Source organism: Phoxinus phoxinus, assembly GCF_949152265.1.
Source record: "Phoxinus phoxinus genome assembly, chromosome: 2".
In the NCBI taxonomy this organism is placed as follows: domain Eukaryota; kingdom Metazoa; phylum Chordata; class Actinopteri; order Cypriniformes; family Leuciscidae; genus Phoxinus; species Phoxinus phoxinus.
In genome coordinates, this window is record NC_136877.1 from 41,513,777 (window position 1) to 41,534,299 (window position 20,523).

Genomic DNA, 20,523 nt, shown 5'->3' on the forward strand with positions numbered 1-20,523 from the left:
TTATGCAGTTGTTCTTAGCATTACTAATTCAATTGTTATGTTTGGCCTTACTCTTATTTGTTTGTTTGTTTATTAGGGACAATATATGTTAATGAACATCAGTCTAAAACACAAAATGTAAACATGTCGGATTATAACAACATTGCTAATTTACATCCATAGTCCCAGGCAGGTAAAACAAAGACATTACCAGAGACCATATATAATTATACAATACATAGATGGCACACATACAATTCCAAATACCCAAGGTCATGAAAAAACACCTGGTCACTTCATGCATTTCTTCTGATCAGCTATCGGATCGTGAAAATATCAAGTGTAAATGCCCTCCGAAACTGATTTAAATCACTCAAACCACTTCAGGAAGTGGTCTGAGACGCATTCCAGACAAAACTGGACACTTGAAAATGCAAGGTGTATATGACATGTTATAGCCCGATATGACAGCGTTACAGATGCAACACGCATCGCTGCAGATGAGTAGCTGAGTATCTCTCCAGTAAACAAAGGCGCAAATGAAACTGAAATTAAGTCGCAGACGCTCAACTCCCAATCGTCTTCATTAAACGTAGTGAGACTAAATCATCTTGCCAGTGTTGATGCCGCTCTTTCTCCTATTGCGTTTTTTGATCTTGAAATTAGCTGATAAATAAAATGAAGCGCATCTCTGTTGCTTTCGTAGATGTGAACGTAAATTTAGCACGGGAATTGAATCGGATTTATATTCGTTTTGCAGAGACACATTTATTTGGCCAGGTGTAAATGGAACCATTTCAAATCAGATATCTATCCGATCAGTAAAAATGCATTAAGTGACCAGGTGTAAACAGGCCTTTTTATGGAAAATCTTATCTGGGAATCACAATTTGTCTTGCGGCACTTTTCAGCGTCGATTTGTCAACTAGGACAGTTGGCATTACATTCTTAGGAACGACTTCTAGGAGTTTTGTTTCTTCAAGAAATTTCCTAGAATTTGTTCTAGGATGTATACTGAGAATACCTGAGAATGTAACGCCAATGTTCCCATTCATTCCTCCGGAAATTCGCCCTTTGACCCCTGATGCTGAACCCACTGCCCTCCTCTCCACAGCAGGCATGTTGTTTGTCTGCATCAAACTTGCAGCGCTGTGTGTTTTGCGGGCCATAACAGCTCTGGAATGCAGGAATCACCTCTTCCAGGAACATCTGTGAGAAAAGTACATATCAGATGTCTAAATGATAAATGGCGTACGTGTGTCAAGCTTTTATGCAAAAATGAATAAGGGCTGTCGTACAGTTCACAAAACACACAGATGTGAGAAGTACCAAGTGGATGAGGGATGTTGTTGGATAATAAATCTTAAACAAAATAAATATTCAATATTTCAATTCACCCATTTTGCAGATGCTTTATCCAAACTGACTTGGATTTTGCATTCAAAGAATACACTTTATCATTATGTGTTTTCCCTGGGAATCAAACTTATGATCTGGTGTTGCTTGCGCAATGCCCAACCAGTTGAGCTCATAAACAAGAGTTAAATAATGAATTCAAGGTAAATGCCATGGCGTAGCTAGCACCATGCTCTGCTACTTGAGCTAATTAAACATTAACAAATGAATTATAGCAAATTAAATGGAATAACTATGACTAATCTTGGCTGATTTGACAGGGGGGTGGGAGTGTGCACAGAGCGCATGAAGAACATTATGAGAAAGGCACACAAATTTCTTTGTAGTAATGGATTGAGTAAAAAAATGTCTGACTCCGGGTTTATGGATATTGTGAAAATTTGGTTACCCCTTGCTTTTTTAATATCTCCTAAGCTCAGAAGCGCCGAGTGAATGTTATTTTGGTTCCTCAGGAGATTGCTCAGGTGAATTATATGTATATACTGGTACCTACCATTAAGGTCAAGACCTCTGCATTTTTCGGAGGAGTATATAGTGAGACTTATAGAAATAATTGGCCAGTATTAACTCTACTTTAGTGCTGCAAGGATATTACACAACGCCAAGATAACTACCCTTCTCACCTGAGCTGCCTCCGCAGTCAGATAGCGCTCGTCAATGTCTAAATGTTTGAGATGACAAATCAAATGAAAGTAGGCGGGCTTTATGTTAACAGAAGCTTCTGAGCGCAAATTCCACCGCGATGCTTCAGTTCATAAAAGTGCGAGATAAGATGCAAGTAGCTAAACTAAAAATTTAATATTTGACAGATGTTTTACGATAGTTTATTTTACGATAGAAATTTTAAACGATCAACCGAAATAATCAAGGATGCAAACTAATAAACTTTTGTCTAATATCACCATTTTGAGTTGATAATATACTGCATAATTTACGTGAATCGTGTTATGTAATTCGTAACTGTCAATGTGACGGGACAAGAAACATTAACAAAGCTGTTTTCATCATATTAGGCGTAAGATTAAAATTAATTTGCACATATTGTTAATTCATTTAATAAGTTACTTAATTTTGCCATACATTCTGGTACCTCTGTATTTATAAAACCCTTTATAAATGTATGAAAAAAACATTTATAAAAAAAAATGCAATGTGTCAGTACTACAATTCATTACAGTTTTTTTCTATTCATCAGAGAATCCTGAAAAAAAATTATCACAGTGTTTTCGCAAAAATATTAAATGTTTCTTGAGCAGCAAATCAGCAAATTATAATTATTTCTGATGGAGCATGTGACTCTGAAGACTGAAATGATGCTGAGAATTCAGCTTTGCATAACAGGAATAAATTGCATTTTAAAATATATTAAAATAGAAAACTGTTATTTGAAGTTGTAATAATCTTTCATGATATTACTGTCTTTACTGTATTTGTGATCAAATAAATGCTGCCATGGTGAGCAAAAGAGACTTTTCAAAAGCATTAAAAAATCTTACCGTCCCCAAACTTTTCAACAAAGTGATTTGAAGATGGTATTAAAATACAAACTTTGGAAAAGCAACACTGAAATAATCTTGATGTTTGCAGATAGCCATGTTGTTGTGCTTCTGTGTTATATTTTGATGTGAAACGTTGAAGGGAACATTTTTGCTGAGGTTCGTGCCGGCTTTCCAAATCAGATCCTGCAGACCGTTATCCTAATATGACCTGAATGCCAACTTTAATGTACCAAACACGATTACCAGACATGTTTTGTTTGTTTCATTTCTCTTTGTTTCGCAGAAATGGTCTTGGCCCATCTAAGGAGGGGGAGGCTCAGTACTCTGTTGTGCACTGTACTGGCTACATCAAGGCCTGGCCGCCAGCGGGTACGTACACAAACACGCTCACATCTCTTTCAGTTCAAAGCCACTGAATCAGAGAGAAACTAACAAATATACAAACAATTCTGAGAGACACAAAGAAATACTCAGAAGTGTAACGGTGTTGTGTAGTAACTAGCTAAAAGAACACATGAAATCAATTGATGCTAATCTATAAGCTAGTGTACTTATTTGAAAATATTTTTTTATTCTATTGATTTTTTTTTTTTTTTTTTACATGAGTAACACTTGACAACAAGATCCTGTTAAATAATATTAGGTAATGGATTAAAGGTGCTGTATGGAGTTTTTCTACTAAAATGAATCCATTTTTTATTACCTGTGTGTAAAGGGGTTGTAATCTCACAATAAAATGATCCACTTGGCGGGTTTTGCTATTACCTCTGAAAGCAAGTATTCCTATTTCTATGTGAAGTCTCCGGGTCTGATTTGCCGCGAAATCCAGTGACGTGACTGAGACCTGCATGCGCGCTCCCGAGCGTCTCGCCTCGTCTACTGACTTTGCACTCAACAGCGACGACACTGTAACTTTATGACATGGAGTCTGCTAATACTAGGAAATGACCAGCACAACAGACTCCAACACAAACTCCACATAATAATAAAAAACAAAAGAAAGCACGCGCACGAGCACTCGCTTGTAAACGTTTTGGTTGCAATTTGAAACATCACCGCTAGATGCCGCTGAAAACTCCATACAGCACCTTTAACTAACAATGAGCAATACATAAAATTTCTCTGAATTTAACCAGTGTAACATCCCTCCTCAATGCATCGACTGTCAATGTCGTCATGTCCGCTGATCCTCTGTTTCCGCTTTTACTGCCGTAGAAACCATGGCAACACAGTGTTGCTGCATCCAAAAATCTAATTCTTCCCTACTATATAGTTTTCGAAAAACAGTATGCCAAAATAGTAGTATGTCCAAATACATAGTATTTGAAAAACAGTTGGCGAAAAGTCCTTGGATGACTTACTACTTCTGGCAAGATTGTGAAGTGTGCATTTGATGGACCATTTACTATCCCGTGAGGCCACAGAAGGGTATTTATGAATGGAATTAAAGCAACACAAATTATGCTGGTAGGTCACGTGACAGTGACAACATGGCGGATGTAGTACGTCTGAATTTCATTCATACTATATAGAGCGTACTTTTTTAACGGCCATGAAATAAATTCAAATTCAAATGTAGTACCGGTACCTACTCAGACATTATGCAACTTCGGACGCAGCGTGAGTCTCATGAAAAAATGTCTCATAAGTAGTAGTTATAGCATCTAGCACATCACTCTGTTTTGAATATACGACCTCTAGTGGTGAAAATTACATACTGTGCCTTTAAGTGTTAGTTTATGTTAGCTCAGGTCCTTTAAATAATATTAACAGATACAGCTTTTAATTTTAAAAATGGATAACACTTTAGTTTAGGGTTCAATTCTCTCTATTAACTAGTCGCTTATTAGCATGCATATTACTAGGATATTGGCTGATTATTAGTACTTATAAAGCACATATTAATGCATTATTCTGCATGACTAGATTCTACATCCCTTAATCCTACCCAATACCTAAACTTAACAACTACATTATTATCTATTAATAAACAGTAATTGGAAGTTTGAGGCAAAAGTCGTAGTTAATAGTGAGAAGTGTGACCTAAAAATGTATTAGTAGATGTTGAAATGAACATCAGCTAAAAGTATTAACTAATATAGTTAACTAATATTAACAAATGCAACCCTATTGTGTTCCCGATACATGTAAATTAACTGGTTCCAAAAAATATTAATTGAATCATGTTTTGATGTTAAATATGACTTAATCAATATCAGAATCACAAGCAGATGTATTGTGGAACTCACAATCTGAATCCTCGTGGCAGACATTGAACATGTGTTTGAACTCCTTGACATATTAGAACTCTGGAATTTGGTGTTAAATTCTTTTAGAGTCCTCCGGTCCACAGAACTGTCTGGAGTTTTGGATGACTCCCATATGACACCGGCACGCAAGATCCCCCCCGGCCTGCAATTCCTATTAGTACAACAGCATGTGTGCTGTGTGAAAGGAAGACATTGACAGAGAAAGAGCAGAGAATTGAGCAACCCTAAACTCAAAAGCCCACATGTGAACTTTTTGCCTCATATCTTATCTGGAGGTTCTCCAGGTATCCTCCGAGCACATCTCCTACAAATTTGCCATATGTGTGTGTCATAAAAATTAATCGCACATGCACGACATCCTGTTTGTTGCATAACGGCACAAAGTAAGGATAAAAATAACCTGCAACACTTGATTGTCAGCCAATATTGTGTCATATTGGAATGTGGTAATCTAAGCTAAGATTGTATCATTTTCATCACACTGAATGTTAATCAGTGCATTAATGGTTAGTAAGCGCTCTGGCCACACCAGATGTTCCTGATATGGATTGTTGATCGGTTTCATATCGTTCGCAAAACACATTATGTGCTCTTTATTACTTTATTATTATATGCGACCAAATGAATCCTGTCTGCTTGTATAATGTCAGTTTTTAATGTCAATTAAAGGCAGTAAATTAATTCAAAACTTTGGTGCATCTGTCTGTAGTATGCAGCCTGTTTGTAGAGAAGTTTTTTTTTCTTTTTTCTGAATGTCATTTATGCAGAGTAAACAGTGATGTATATATATTTATATATATATATACAGCTGTTCCTGTTTATTTGTATTACAGAGTCATTCGTTTTGGAAACTAGCGTTCCTTGCACTGCCATGCGCCTCTGATGAATTGAGTTGTGTTTTACTCGAGGTGACAGTTTGCAGTATGAATGTGGTAACAGACCATGAAATAATGGCAATGAGATTATAAATGTCCCATACTATACATGTATTATTCTGTAAATATTTATATGTTGTCTTTGCTGGATGCGCATAAAAACAAACATGCAGTTTCATGAAGTCTTATGAAGGGATTCTTTAAATGAATTGACCAGAATCACAAGCTACTGGTTTGAAACCATCATACCTTGAGAAATCTATCCACCATTGAGTGCAACAGTGCCTGGCCACTTCTTTAGCATCCTTGGTTTCAGAAGTATTTTTTTCCCATCATTTTTTAAAAAAGTCTTTGTGAAAGAGTTGCCATTAACCAAATCAACCAGTTATGAGGTGAATCACAACATTACAAGCTTTCCTGATTGGTGGAGATTTCAGGGCAGAATCAATGTCGCTTTTCATGGATTCTCCTGTTCATAACACTGTCATTTAAAAATGTTAAAATAAAGTGGGCTAATGGCTTCAACAAAAGCATGTAACATCAATTAACAGCCTCATAGCTCACAGTAGCTCTGTCTTAAAAGGTTTACCGGTATATGTTATTGTTCAAAATCTAAATTCCTTTATAGAGAATTTTTTTTTTTTACTTCCGCAATCCATTGCATTCTATTGGCTGGACAACCCAATAGTCTCGCCCCTCTGTCACATGATTGGTTGAGCCCAATTTTTTTTGTATAGAGTTCTTTTGAAGATAAAATAAGCTAAAAATAGGCATTTAGTGTAAAAAACATTTAAAAACATTATTTTTAAAAAGGTATTTTACTTCTTTTGTTCTTTCTCACTCTCGTATTTGACTTTTATCTTGAGTCATTCACAAAGACCCTTGTATCCTGAAAAGCTTTTTAGCCATCAACCGTAATGAGGTCAAAGCTAAGAAGGAAGTGTGTCAACGAGAAACCGTTAATGTAATTAAAAAGAGATTAAACGCTTTGTTTTTGCTTAAACAAAACTCCAGGACAGGAATCGCTCCTCCGCCCTGATCTCCATCTGCCGTGACTTCATGTAGCGTTTATTTCCGATAAACACGGCATGGCAACGTCCAAAAACAACCACCTTGCTACTGGTTTTGGGCGAATAAAGTAAATCATTACGCATAAAAAAAAAACTCCTGGTGACTCAGGGAGACATTTACAAAACAGACAAGCAGATGCTATTAGTGGGATCGAAAACACGTTTTGCGCAAAGATTCCCAAACAGGTCCTTGTGTGGTGTTGCAAGAGTTCTTCTCATTGGAAAAAGGAGTTACGAATAAACAGTTTAGACATCAGGACAACGCTAGAGCCAGCCAAACTGTGACTATTTCAGATCTCTTCACATGTCTTCAGTGTGACATCAGTGCTTGTTCGGACCAATGACTGTTCTTGTGTACGTGTCTTTTTCAGGCATGACTATTCCGGATGAAGATACGGAAGCAGGTCAAACCAGCAAATACTGCTTGGTTGCGATTGGAAGACTGCAGGTACGTATGCCAACCTTAAATGCTGGGATATCTGACATACTGTATATGGCAACAAAAACATGGATATTATCAACAAACTAGAACACCCCATCAACCGCATAGCGACATATTAGAAAGCCTCCACAAAACCCTAGCAAATGGATTAGATGAGAACTGAACTGAGCTGCACGACGACATCACTGTTTTTCCGCAGAACTGCTTTATAGATGAAATTAACTCATTTAATAGTTGATTATCTTTACAACTGAACTGAATCAACACTGAACTGACTTCAGCTGAACAATGACACTATTTTTGGCTGTACAGCCGAAATGAACTGTTTGCATCATTGAATATTTTTCCTGTTATCACTGTAAAGCTGCTTTGAAACAATCTGTATTGTATAAAGCGCTATATAAATAAAGGTGACTTGACAAACATTGCTTGCTAAAACCACTCATAAAAGGCATAGCAATGTCACAGTTACCACCCACATCTCCATAGCATTGTTTTGCATATGCAAGCACCACATTCATTGCCTTCATAAAATGTAAAAGTCTATTTTATTTTCTTTTTTTACAACTACCGGTACTTCTTTTCCAATAAGAGAACCCAATTATCTAAGGTGCATTTATCTTTGATTCAACTTGTTTGTGAAAATGATTTATCTCGATGAGTTATGAGTCTGGGATTTCAAAATGTAAGTAATACTTTGCACAGAAGAAATATTAGGATATGTTGATTCTGTCGTTTACCAAAACGTATATTTCTTGGCACATGCTTTTTCTGGGAACTTAATTCATCTGTCATAAAAAAGTACCTCGTCAGCTCTCATATAACAAACTCATTTGTTATACTCAAGTGTCACTGCGGAAAAGTATTTCTTGCTTTAATAAATATCAGCAACTTTTGAGTACTTAAAGGTGCACTATGCAGGATTTGCACAGGAAGTGTAGACTCATAAAAAAACAATGGCTCTTAAATCATTATTTATGATCTATTAGAAGTGTGTGATGGTGTTTGTGTCTAAAGACTGATCATCCTGACCATCTGTTGTGTAAAGATCCCTTTATCTTGTTCCTCAGGTGACCAGCTCTCCAGTTTCCATGGATATGAACGGACTATCTGTGCCAACGGAATTTCTTTCCCGTCACAACTCGGATGGCATTATCACGTTTGTGGACCCTCGTTGCATCAATGTGATTGGCTACCAGCCTCAGGTCATTTTGATTAAACGTACAGCATTATATTATTGCACAGTTGCAAATTATTAAGGCAGTGTTTTGACAGTATTTATGTCCTATTTGTTTATTTGTGATGCATATATGTCCTTAATCACAGATTCATTTTCTGAATAATAGAGAACAATGGAGGCTTATCACTGCTTGAAATAGTCCAAATGTTCCAGTTATTATTCATTATATAACCCTGATGCTGTATATATATATATATATATATTATATAGTCATATAAATCAAGCATTCATATGACTGTTCATTTTAATTGTTTACACAGGATCTTCTTGGGAAAGACATTCTAGAGTTCTGCCATCCAGAGGACCAGAGCCACCTGCGAGAGAGCTTTCAGCAGGTACGTCAACCAGACCACACCCAACAGCCAATGCTGATCTGGTCTCACACACACACACACACGCACACACGCACATTGGTGGTGGTTGAGGAGATTCCCCCCCTTCAATGTAAAGCACTTTGAGGTCTCAGACAAAGCGCTATATAAATGTAACTAATTAATTAATTAATTAAAAGTTGTATATTTGTATATTATGTAATGGACCTGTGTTGACATTAACTAACAATGAACAGCTGCATTTTTATTAACGTTAACAAACACTGTAATGCATGTATTTCTCATTGTTCGTTAATGTTAATTAATGATACCTTATTGGAAGGTTTTAAATCTTCTTTCTTAAGATTTTCTGAAGAATCTGGCCCAAAGGCGTATTCCCTTTAGATTGATTCCTTTAGATTCCACAAGAAAGAAAGAGTGCAAATGAATGCAACAGACCGCTCCAACCATCTTGAGATAGGCTCTTTAAAAAGAAATATTTAAAATACACTTCACATTAGAAAATGCGGTGCTGAGTGCTGAACTCCGTTAAGTCAGTCGCATTGAAAATAGTGTGCGCTTATTGTGATTATTCCGGTAATCTGAGAGCAACGCAAGAAGTCGACCTTTGGGGTGTTTTTCATGTGATGTTGTTTCATGTCAAGAATTGCAGTTAGTAAGAATTCTCCTTATTTCAGGAGAAACTTCTAAGACAAGGCTACATAACTGAGAACTTGATTGTCTCCAAAGCTATGAAACGGCAACCTCTGAGCTCTGGGGTGACATTGTGTGAACTTTGCTTGCCAATAAAAACAAATTCTTCTCAACACGCCCCACACTCCTTAGCTTCCCCTCTCCAGTCAGCACTAGGAAGTGAACTCAAGTGCTGTTTGGTTAGTCATTCAGTACCAGTAGCTGCGGCTCTCCTTGGAGTCAGATAATAGGTGTTGATTGGCCACCGTGAGGGTTTCTCAGAGTCCGCCGAGTGCCTGTGGAGTATGGCCAAAGGGTGGTCGAGTGGTCTCTTCCACGGTCCTCTTCCGCAGTTTTCACCATTTCTTCTGTTGGATTTAGTCTTTCTCTTGTATCACTTTGCCAATTAAACCACAAGCTGGTACTCCACACAGGTCTTTTTGGCTTCGCCTCTTACTCTTCCTGTCGGGTCGTGTTTTTCCCTGCTCTTTTCCTCATCCTACCTCTTTATCTTTGGTCTTTTACAAAAACTCACTGTCTTTCTTTTATCCTGCTCTTTATTCCCCTAGCTTTCAGTCTTTTCAGCCCCTTTTTCTTTGTCTTCAACTTCCTGTCAGCTATCATCAGTATTCTCTTCACATCCTGATATCCACACACATTTATGCCAACTGTGTGTGTGTGTGTGTGTGTGTGTGTGTGTTGGTATTCCACCCCATGGGATGATATTGTGGGCACTTGAAGGTGGGCTTTACTCCCTAGATGATTGTGCCCTCTATATTACGTGCTCCGCTTCTTAAAAGACCCTCAAATTCTCCGCCTCGCTTTTCCCAGAAGGCCAAGGTTGAGTGGTCAGGTACGCCACAAAGAGATTTGTCAAAGTACTTTCCCCCGTTTCTCTGCGTAGGTCTGTTGACGGCTGATAAAGACCCCTTTGGCTGATATCCAGAAAAGCCTTCAGATAACTAGACTCCTTCGAAACTCGAGACCACACATATACGTTGTCGTGCACAAGCAAACGCTCACATAGACACCTGTTTCTGAGTCTTATCTGTGTCTTATCTTGTACTTTTGAAGCCAAGTGGAACAAAAGTCGACAATTTATGCGTAGCGAGACGGTGAAAGGCTGGAGATTGTGTGTTATTCTTGGCCTGTAGTTTCGATATTAAGTCCCGGAAGATGTCAGAGGCTAGAACAATATACATTCACTGGGTTGCTCAAAATCATTTGATTTTGAGGACTACTGGATTCTTACTTGACAGATTCTTTACCACGTGAAGAAGATGAAGAGACCATTTGTCATAAAAGAATGAAGAATGAAATTCATAGAGAGATATAAATCTAAGTTCCTGCCCTGATATATCACAATCCAGAATTCCCTGAAGTCAACTTAAGCTTTAAATTGACCTTTCAATACACATTCCTGGTTTTATAATTTTTATCTAATCTGATTTAATAACACTTTGATATTAAAAAGTTTCCCCTATTTGGTGGAAACCACAAATCCCTATTTTTCAGCGTCCCACCCTCAAACTCCCATCTTCATTCTGGTTAATGTTCACAATCCATTCAATTGCAGATCGGTAAATCACAGCTAGGGAGGCAGTATATCTGCGGTCATGTGACTTAAGTAAAATAATAAGCTGATGCATTTAATATTTAATTATAGGCAAATGGTCATGGGACATCATATTCATTCTAATTGGTCTACCTATTTTTAACCACAAATTAAATCAAATGTTTTCTTGGAGCCTGTAAGATTTTTTTTCCCCCCTTTGCACCCAGGTATTTTGTTGCTTTCTTTGTTATCAGGGTAATATTTGTATTATTTATATGCTATTTTAGTGTTCATTCATATTTTAATAACTTTTAAAATTAATATTTCATCATTATAAATAATTTATAATACAACTTTTTTCTATTTTAATTTTAGATTAAGTTTTAGTGTTTTGTTATGTGCTTTTGTAATTTTTTTTCCAATATTTCTATTTAGCTTTAATTCAGTTCTAGTAATTTTAGTACTTCAACCTACTTAACTTTTTTTTTTTACCTATTTCATTTAGTTGCCAAAGTAACATTTCTCCTTTTCATTTAAGTTTTTGAAGTTTAAAACTTTCAGCTATTATTTTGTTTTAGAGTTTTATTTCACTTAATGACATTTATTTTTAATTGTTTTATTTTTAGTTCTAACACCAACAACACTGTTTGTTGTACATAGGCATGTATCATTTCTTTAATCCAGTGGTCCATTGTACGCATGCATTTGCTAATTGATTCAATTGTTTTCTTTTGTTGCATCGGTTTTAAAACTAAAGGCCATTTTTCACTTTACATTTATTATAAGGTGAGCATATTTTTTGTTATCAGTCTCAAAGAATGTAGATTTATATCTAAAATTAACCAATATATCAGTTATTGGCTTCAAAATGCAAATGATTATCAGTATTGGCTATAATTTCCATAGTTGTACTTTACATGACATGATTTACATTGATGTTTTTCCCAATATATTAAACTCTGTGGCATGGAAATTGTAAATCTTTGAGAACACGCTTAGTAAGGCTTTTTTACATTCTGTTCTGTCTAAAAGCAACCACCAGGATGTTTTTCAGTGTTATACATGTGCTTAATGAGTACACTTCTCAGTACTTACTACCAAGATGTCTACTATAAAAATGGCCCTTTAGTGACTTCAGACACTCTTATAATATACTATAATATAATAGATATAATAGAATATTATAATATACATATATAATATAAATATAATAGAATAACTTTTTTTTGGTTTTCCAAAGAACCTTTTTCTTAAAGAACTTTTTTTTTCTTAGTGTGAAGGACATTTTAATAATCTAAAGAACCTTTTGTGGAATGTAAAGGTTCTATGAACATTAAAGGTTCTTTAGACCCATTGATGCCAATAGAGAACCTTTAGTTTTAAGAGCGAGTAAAAAAACAACAACATAAATGTCCAAACAGCGCAAGGTGCTTCTGTTAAGAGGTCCGTGTGAGTCATGTGACCTCAGGTTTGGTTTAGCTCTGACACTATGAACTCTGGGTTCTGTTTCAGAAGGAGGTGACGTTCTGAAAAAAATGTTTGTGTCTTTCCCTCCCTCCTGAGATTTCTCAAGGCTAAAGGGAAAGTGGACTCTTGTCGCCAAGAATAATATTCCATATCCTCTCTCCTCTCTCAAAGCAGGATATACATCTAAAAAAGTCAAGTTTCTCTTTATTTTCTTTAAACTCACTGTATTTTTTATTTGACTCACTTGAAGTGCTGCCGGCTGTGCTGTTTGTTTAAGAGAGCCATTTTCGCCAGATACTTTATAAGGTTTTTGAACTTAGAAGATCTTTCTTGTTGTCTTTCATGCTCTGTTGAGTGGAAAGTTGTTTTCTCTGGGCACAGCTTTTTATTTAAAGCAATCTCTGTACTTGGATGGGCAAACATTGCTTTAAGTGACAATAGAGGTGACTGTGTGGCGAGCGTGTGGATGCAGTCCAGAGTCTGACATTTGCTCGAGATGAGCCAGTCTTGTTCCTCATACAAATGTTTTTTGCATCCGTAATGTGAGGAATACTCCTCCTCATGCGTTGCCTCGTGGAGCTCTGAAAGGGAAAACCCCCTTTATGCATCCACATAAACCAATAATGGTAAACGTTAGTCGTTGATGTTGTCTGTAGAGGGGTTTGTTTGTCTTCTGTATTTAATTATTAATTATAATTCTTGCATAAAGCATGTACAATTTTAATGTTCTTAATTCCTGTGTTCACAATTGTAATACTCTTAATTTTGGTTTCTGGTGGGGTACCTTATTAATACATTTGGTATTTGCTTTAGGAACCGTTTGGTTAGATTTAGCTTGTTCCTTATGTCGAGCATGGAAATAAAGATCAGTGTATATGGTTGCACCAGCTATTCGTAAGTTCTTACATAAACTGGAACATAAAGTCCACACTAAGCTTTGTAAATAGCTAGTTTGTAACTAACTCTGTACCAGTGTTATTTTAGTTTTATTATAGTTTCATTCATATTTTGAATTAGCTTTTATTTTTATATTTTTAGTTTTCATGTTTTAGTAATTTCATTATGTGCTTTTGTCATTTTTTTATTATTATTATTTTAAATAGCTATTTTAAATTTCAGTTATAGTTTTTATTTATTTCCAGGTGAAAATTGTAGTGCGTAAACTTATTTCAGTTTATTGCCAAGGCAACATTTCTAATTTTAGTTTACTTTTACTTTTAGTTTTTAAACTAATATTTATATTTTATTTTATTTTATTTCATCTTTACCTCAATTAACATAAATATTTTTTATAGTTTTAGTTAATAACAATAACCCTGCTTAATTTGGTTTCACCCTTAGTTCTTAAGGCAGGTTAGGGGTTAGGGTTAGATCGTAAGGAAAATTAAATATGTAGTTACATATTATGTTTTTTGCCTTCAGTAATGCAATAGCATCCTTTAATTTGTGAGCAGAAGTCGTTTAAATGCTGTGAATTTCAGTTTATCCTGCTTAATCTTTTGCCTCACATAACTAACAGTAAAAATAATTTTCCATTAAAATACGAACAATACTTGGTGATAAAATAATATGTATTTTATATGTTAATGACACTCAGAAATTGTATTTGAAATTAATAAGGAGCAGTAAATATAAACAGATACAAAAAAACGTGAGCGGAACGATGCACACATGCACACGCGCTGTTTAGAGTCATTCATTCACATAATGTTCTCTTAACGTAAACGAGTGTAAACGCCAACATCATCATATCGTCTAAAGGGTTTAAGTCAGTCAGGTAAAATATGAGCGTGTTGATGCAATTTGATCACTCTACAGTTCTATTCCAACATTTGCTCCTGAGTCGGTATGAAACTGAAATTGTGATAGTCTTTTGAAACTGCTTCTAGAAAAAGAAAAAAGTCAGGATGGGGCTTGATTTTGTCCATGGGGAATTGATTGGATGTTTGTTTGCTGTTGGTCGGTTCAACAGTGAAGAGATGTTGCTGCAAGAGGCAGGGGACGTTATTTTGATTAAAGATTATGAGGGCACATGAATTTTAAACAGATAATGATGTGCACTGATTAATCAAATACTGCAATTTACCATAAAAAGGCAAGAGGTCTGAATTTTGTTTTAATTACGACTTTAACACGAACACATTTAGTAGTGCATAAGTTGTAACTTAGTGCCCCTTTAGAGCTACCCGGCGCCCCCAGTCTGGTTCAGGACAGTCTTACACATTTAAATTTCTAAGATGTAAGTGCATGTGATGTGAATTGATGTTCCCTGTCCTCCCGTGTTTCTGTTGCGTTCAGGTGGTCAAGCTGAAAGGGCAGGTTCTCTCAGTCATGTACCGGTTCCGGATGAAGAACCGAGAGTGGATGCTCATCAGAACCAGCAGTTTCACCTTCCAGAACCCTTATTCAGACGAAATCGAGTACATCATCTGCACCAACACCAATGTCAAGTATGTCCAAACCTTTTGTCATCTCTTTAAAGGCTGTTGCAATAGATTTGTCATACTTTGTTTGGAACAACTAAAATCCTTACTGATAATATTATTTCAAATATTGATACCCTAAAATTTTGGCAACTACAAATATTTGGCTGAAAATGATTTTTCGGTTTTGAGGGCCGAAATAATTGTCCGATGTGGTCATTCAGCTTTTCTCCAATGGCACGTTTTGAGTCTGTCAGCATCTATTATGTACACACAATGTGGATAAACAACAGCAAGCTGTGTGGAAGCCAGGGCTGGGTTAAAAATATCGATTTCTTGTTTTAATGGATCTTCATTTTGATGAACCGGTGCTGTTTTCAGTTGATGCATGAACAAAACTTCACTAAACATTATTTGTAGTGTGCCTACCATCCAGTAATCGTACTGAAATGTATCATGTCTCATGTAATTGCTACAGCAGTGTTTTAGCTGCAGAAAGACTTCAATAAAAGTGTTTGTCAGCAATATAATGTCACATTTACCTCAGGAAAGCCATTCATTGTCCACAGCTCGATAGTCAGCTAGAAAAAATCACTAGAGAGGTGCATTTTTCTAAATATATGCACTATATTACATTTTTACTTAAACTGTTGTCTTCATTATTTAATGTAAGTTTAAATATATCCGTCTTTAAAGTTTTTATTAGAGCCACAATTTAAATGTTCATATTTCAATAACAAATTTGAGTAGAAACCTAATTATATAATTGACATGTCTGTGTACGTATTATTTAGGGGCCAAGCACTGAAGGTGCGGGCACCTATTGTATCTGTTCCCGTTCTTCTTCTTCTTCTTTTTTTTCTTTTTCCGACTGGGCGTCTATGGCAGCCTATAGAACCGTTTGCGGGAAACTTATGAAAATTGGCACAGTGATAGAGGACAGCCTGAACTATCACCATAGCAAATTTGGAGTCTCCAACTCATTCCCTCTAGCGCCACCAGCTGTCCAAAGTTTCACTCATGTTTATGCTAATAACTTTTGAACCACAAGGGCTAGAAACAAAATTCCTTTTTCCTCTGATTCCTGACTGAGCTCACGACGATTCGAATGCATCATATGACGTCTTTTTCCGTCATAATAGTTTTCCCGCCATTTTGAATTTTCCGAAAAACCTACTTTTTCGAACTCCTCCTAGGCCGTTGCTCCGAATTTCACGAAAAATGAACCAGATCATCTCCAGACCTTGACGACCAAAAGTTATGGAATTCAAGTTGATTCGAATTACCGTTCTCGAATACCGCGCAAATAAATTTTACGTAGCGCTTCCGAAAACAGACGTAAGGCCGTATCTCCACAACGCTTTATCGGATTCAGACCAAATTTGGTACATGTCATCACAAGCATGACCTGAGGCTACATGTTGCGTTTCGGCGCAGCGCCACCTACTGGTCCGGAGATATGAAGAATTTATGTTTTTGCTTATAACTTCTGAACGGTTTGTCCAAAAATTACAAAAGTGGTCTCGTTAGATTCAGGGCGTCGTGCTGAGTTGACTGATATTCAATTTCCCCATATCGGCCATTTTGGCTGTCGGCCATTTTGAATTATGTGCTAAAATGCTGTATTTTATGAACGCATGAACGTATCGTTACGAAACTCAGTGTGGGTCATCAGTACAACGCCCTAAAGGTACTCAAAAATTTATGAGACAGCGCCACCTTTTGGTCAAAAGTTATAATGAAATTTCCAAAAATGCGAATAACTTTTGAATACATTTGCCTATAGTAATGACACTGATCTCAATAGATTCCTTGGGTTATGCTGAAAACATAGATGCCAATTTTGCCATAGTCAGCCAAACTTCCTGTCCGCCATCTTTATTTTCTTTTAAAACCTACTTTTTCGAACTCCTCCTAGACCGAAGGTCCGATTTTCACCAAAATCGGTTCGTGTCATCTCCAGACCGTGCCGAGTAAAAGTTATGGATTTCGTGTCGATAGACAAAACCGTTTTTGTATACCGAAGATGCAAAGTTGAGGCATGATGCCAAAATGACTATTCAGGCTTTATATCTGCAATGCCTTGACATATTGACACCAAACTTTGTATGTGTCATTGTCACTTCACTCTGACCACATCACATCAGTTTTGTAACTGCGCCACCTATTGGTCGAAAGTGAAAATCTTTTAAATCATATTTTTAAGTTAATGCATGTGATTTGTCAACCATTTTGCCAAAATTCATATTTAAATGTCTTCAATTGCTCCTTGCTGCAGTTGATCTCTCACTCCCAGCCACTTTGGCACGTCTTGTCGTCTTGCCTTGCGCTTGGCCCCGGTGATTGCTGCTTGCAGCTATATTTGTGTTAATTATTACAAGTGAATAATTAACTAAATTATGAATTAAATAAACGTTATTTTTGGTTTCAGTTCAGCTAAATGAAAACATTAATTTTGGTTTCAATGTTTAGCTAAAATGGTGTTGGTGCATCACTAATTCCAAACAGGTGCTCTTCTTCTGATGACTGATGGTTTTAGGTAATTTCTGTAATTAGCACCAGTCAGGCACATCCATGTGACCTGCCTCGAGACATTTGGTCCTCCGGCATCAGGTCTGAAATCAATACCATTCATTCTCCTTCTGTTTAACACTTTTGAAATATTTGCCTGTTCAGCTGGTGTTGGCAAAATGGGGTTGATTTATGCCCACATTAGTCCTGTGAACTTGTAGATATGCATTTAAAGCAGGTTGTTTATAGTTTGCCCTCAGGTGCTACTTTGGATATTTATTTATTTATTTATGTCTTTTAGAATGGGCTTATCTAAGGACATGGTCCAGCGAGGAGAATATAGTCACCAAATGTACTTTGAAAATAGAAGCATTTAGTTCGCCTAATCTAACCTGTCAATGCACAAAACATAACCTGTTGTCAGCTGGCTTCTGAAGCTGCTTTCCACTATCACTATTGACTGATTGTTGCATTTTTGTCGTCTCGTGGAAGTTGCACTGAACTTTCAAATTGGTCGTGAAGGAGCCTTTATCCTCCACTCCGAAAGTGATTGAGCGTGAATATATATATCCACACAAAACAATGATGCCAATAGTTTTGAAAGCATAGTTGCTTTTTTAGGGCCAATGAGCATAAATAATTATAAAATATTCATTACAGACATAATTATTTATCAAATAGTGTAAGGATTAACGCTTTAGAGGAGAACAGTTTTTTGCTCTCATATGATTAGCATACATCACAACCAGTCTGGTAGTCGCATACGGTCAAGCTGAAAAAGTTCCGATATTTTAACGCACCTGAAGCTCAAGCTGAAGTTCTACTCTCCATTTGAAATTAAACCTCATATAAGTGACTAATTTGGCAAAACATTTTGATTTGAGTTTGATTTCCACTCCCTTTTAGCCCATGTTGCTAAGCTAACAATGGAAAAAAAGCTCTGAAAGCTTAAATAGTGAATAAAGCAGTTATTTTTTTAACGAGAATTAGAATGATCTCTCTCTTTATACTTTTCAGTTCTGCATGAGTGATATTTAAAATTAGCATTTCTCTCCGCTTCATAATGAAGGCTGTGTAATTTTGCTACCTGCTGTTTGATGCCTTTGCGTCAATAGCATTTCAATGATGCTTAAACATCTAACTATGGTTTTGAAACAGAGCTTGTGTCCCTTTCTAATCCAGAATCAGTTTGAGGGAAAACTCTGTGAGAAAATACTATTAAACTTAACTTCATTGTCAGTACAGGAGCTATGTAGCATATAGCATAGCTTCCCAGTAATTAGCAGAGTCATGATGTAGCATGAATACTGCTACATTTCTTGGTATTTTGAGCGAGTATGAGCAGTCAATTATGGGTATAGCTTGGCAAACAGCGGTTGCAAAGTAGCTTTCACAGCACTGCTAATGAATGCTACTGAAATCGAGTCTGTTACAAAATGGACATCCCCCTCTTCCATGGTCAATAAACTTTCTCATCATTTCATAATTTCCTTGCCAGTAATTCTCTTCACACAATGGAAAAACAAGAGAGTATTTGCACATTGTAATGTTTGAGCTCTTGTTAGGTTCGCTGTGTGTTTGTTTTGTGTGTGGAATAAGTGTTCATATCCTGCTCTCTATTTCCATGTTACTAAACACAGAAAACAAATATGTCACCCACGAGAGAACCTGCCTTTTCAACAATTTTAGGTTGTATATATTATGAAAATCAGTTATGTTTGGGAGAGTAGTGTGCTGAAATTAACTCGGGAATGCTGTAACTAAAGTATTTTGATACCTCTTTTTTTATTTATGAGGTATTTTAATAATGTTGTAGATTGTTTCAATCAAGTTGAACAAAAAGCCAAACAATAATATGTTGTTAGAAACATTGGTTTACTTTATTTATTTGTGTAAGCAATCCAAATATTTAGCTTTTGGGGTGCTGCGATCCACATCCTTTGTGGAATAAGGTGTGTGCGAATGCAGCACTTCAGTTTGTGTGCCTGTAAACTCCTGAGTGATTGTGTTTGTGTGTTGTACTTTTGGGAGAGTGTGAATATATGGGAGACATTCATCACACATGGCATCAGCTATATCCCAGACTCCCCAGTCCATGACACGTGGAAGAATGCTAGAATGAGTCACCCTGGGGGCAAGAAAGGCAGATCCTCCTCAAAAATTAAATTGGATGATAAAATGATCATTTTTTTCCACAAAAATGCACAAAAGGCAGATACTCCTTAAACAGCGAGAAAGGCAGATCCTCCTTAAAATAGAATTGGATGAGATAATTGCAAAAATAACAAAAAATAACAAATATTGCAAAATATGGGATTAAATGGTGTGTTTAATGATTTTTAGACAGCAACAAAAGCAAATGAAGGCCTCTTTTGATCTTGAAATTCAGGTGGAAAATCCTGTGATAGGAGGCAGTGTTTCCAGAACACTGTGATTGGCTGATGGCAGATCTATTATTATTTTTATTTTTTTATAGGATAAGGATAAACATTCAGCGAGAGAAACAAGAAAAATATATTTACCAATAGGGTAAGAATAAGCTTAATTCTAGATAAATTAATATCTTAATATCTAGTAAATGTAAATTCATCTTATTTTGGAGTCATTGAGATATTTTTACTGGAAAACGAGACAAATAATGATTAAGACAATGAGTTTTTGCAGTGCGCAGGCCAAGAAATCCCAGCATGAAAGTTATTATTAAAAGGTTAGAAATAAACAAAGTTTTTCTCACATTAGGTGTCATTTTCCTCGTATTGACTTTGAGATTAT

At 36.3% G+C, this 20,523-nt stretch overlaps 1 protein-coding gene across 4 annotated transcripts in view; it reads left to right on the forward strand.

The window, feature by feature from the left end:
• arnt2 (aryl-hydrocarbon receptor nuclear translocator 2) overlaps positions 1-20,523 on the forward strand; it is a 79,250-nt gene that overhangs the window by 33,242 nt on the left and 25,485 nt on the right. For all 4 annotated transcript variants that reach the window (XM_079638291.1, XM_079638292.1, XM_079638289.1 and 1 more), the window contains 5 exons: positions 3,178-3,263; positions 7,481-7,557; positions 8,622-8,756; positions 9,052-9,126; positions 15,116-15,267. In XM_079638291.1, the coding sequence (XP_079494417.1) occupies positions 3,178-3,263; positions 7,481-7,557; positions 8,622-8,756; positions 9,052-9,126; positions 15,116-15,267 (525 nt within the window). The remainder of the gene's footprint in view (positions 1-3,177; positions 3,264-7,480; positions 7,558-8,621; positions 8,757-9,051; positions 9,127-15,115; positions 15,268-20,523) is intronic.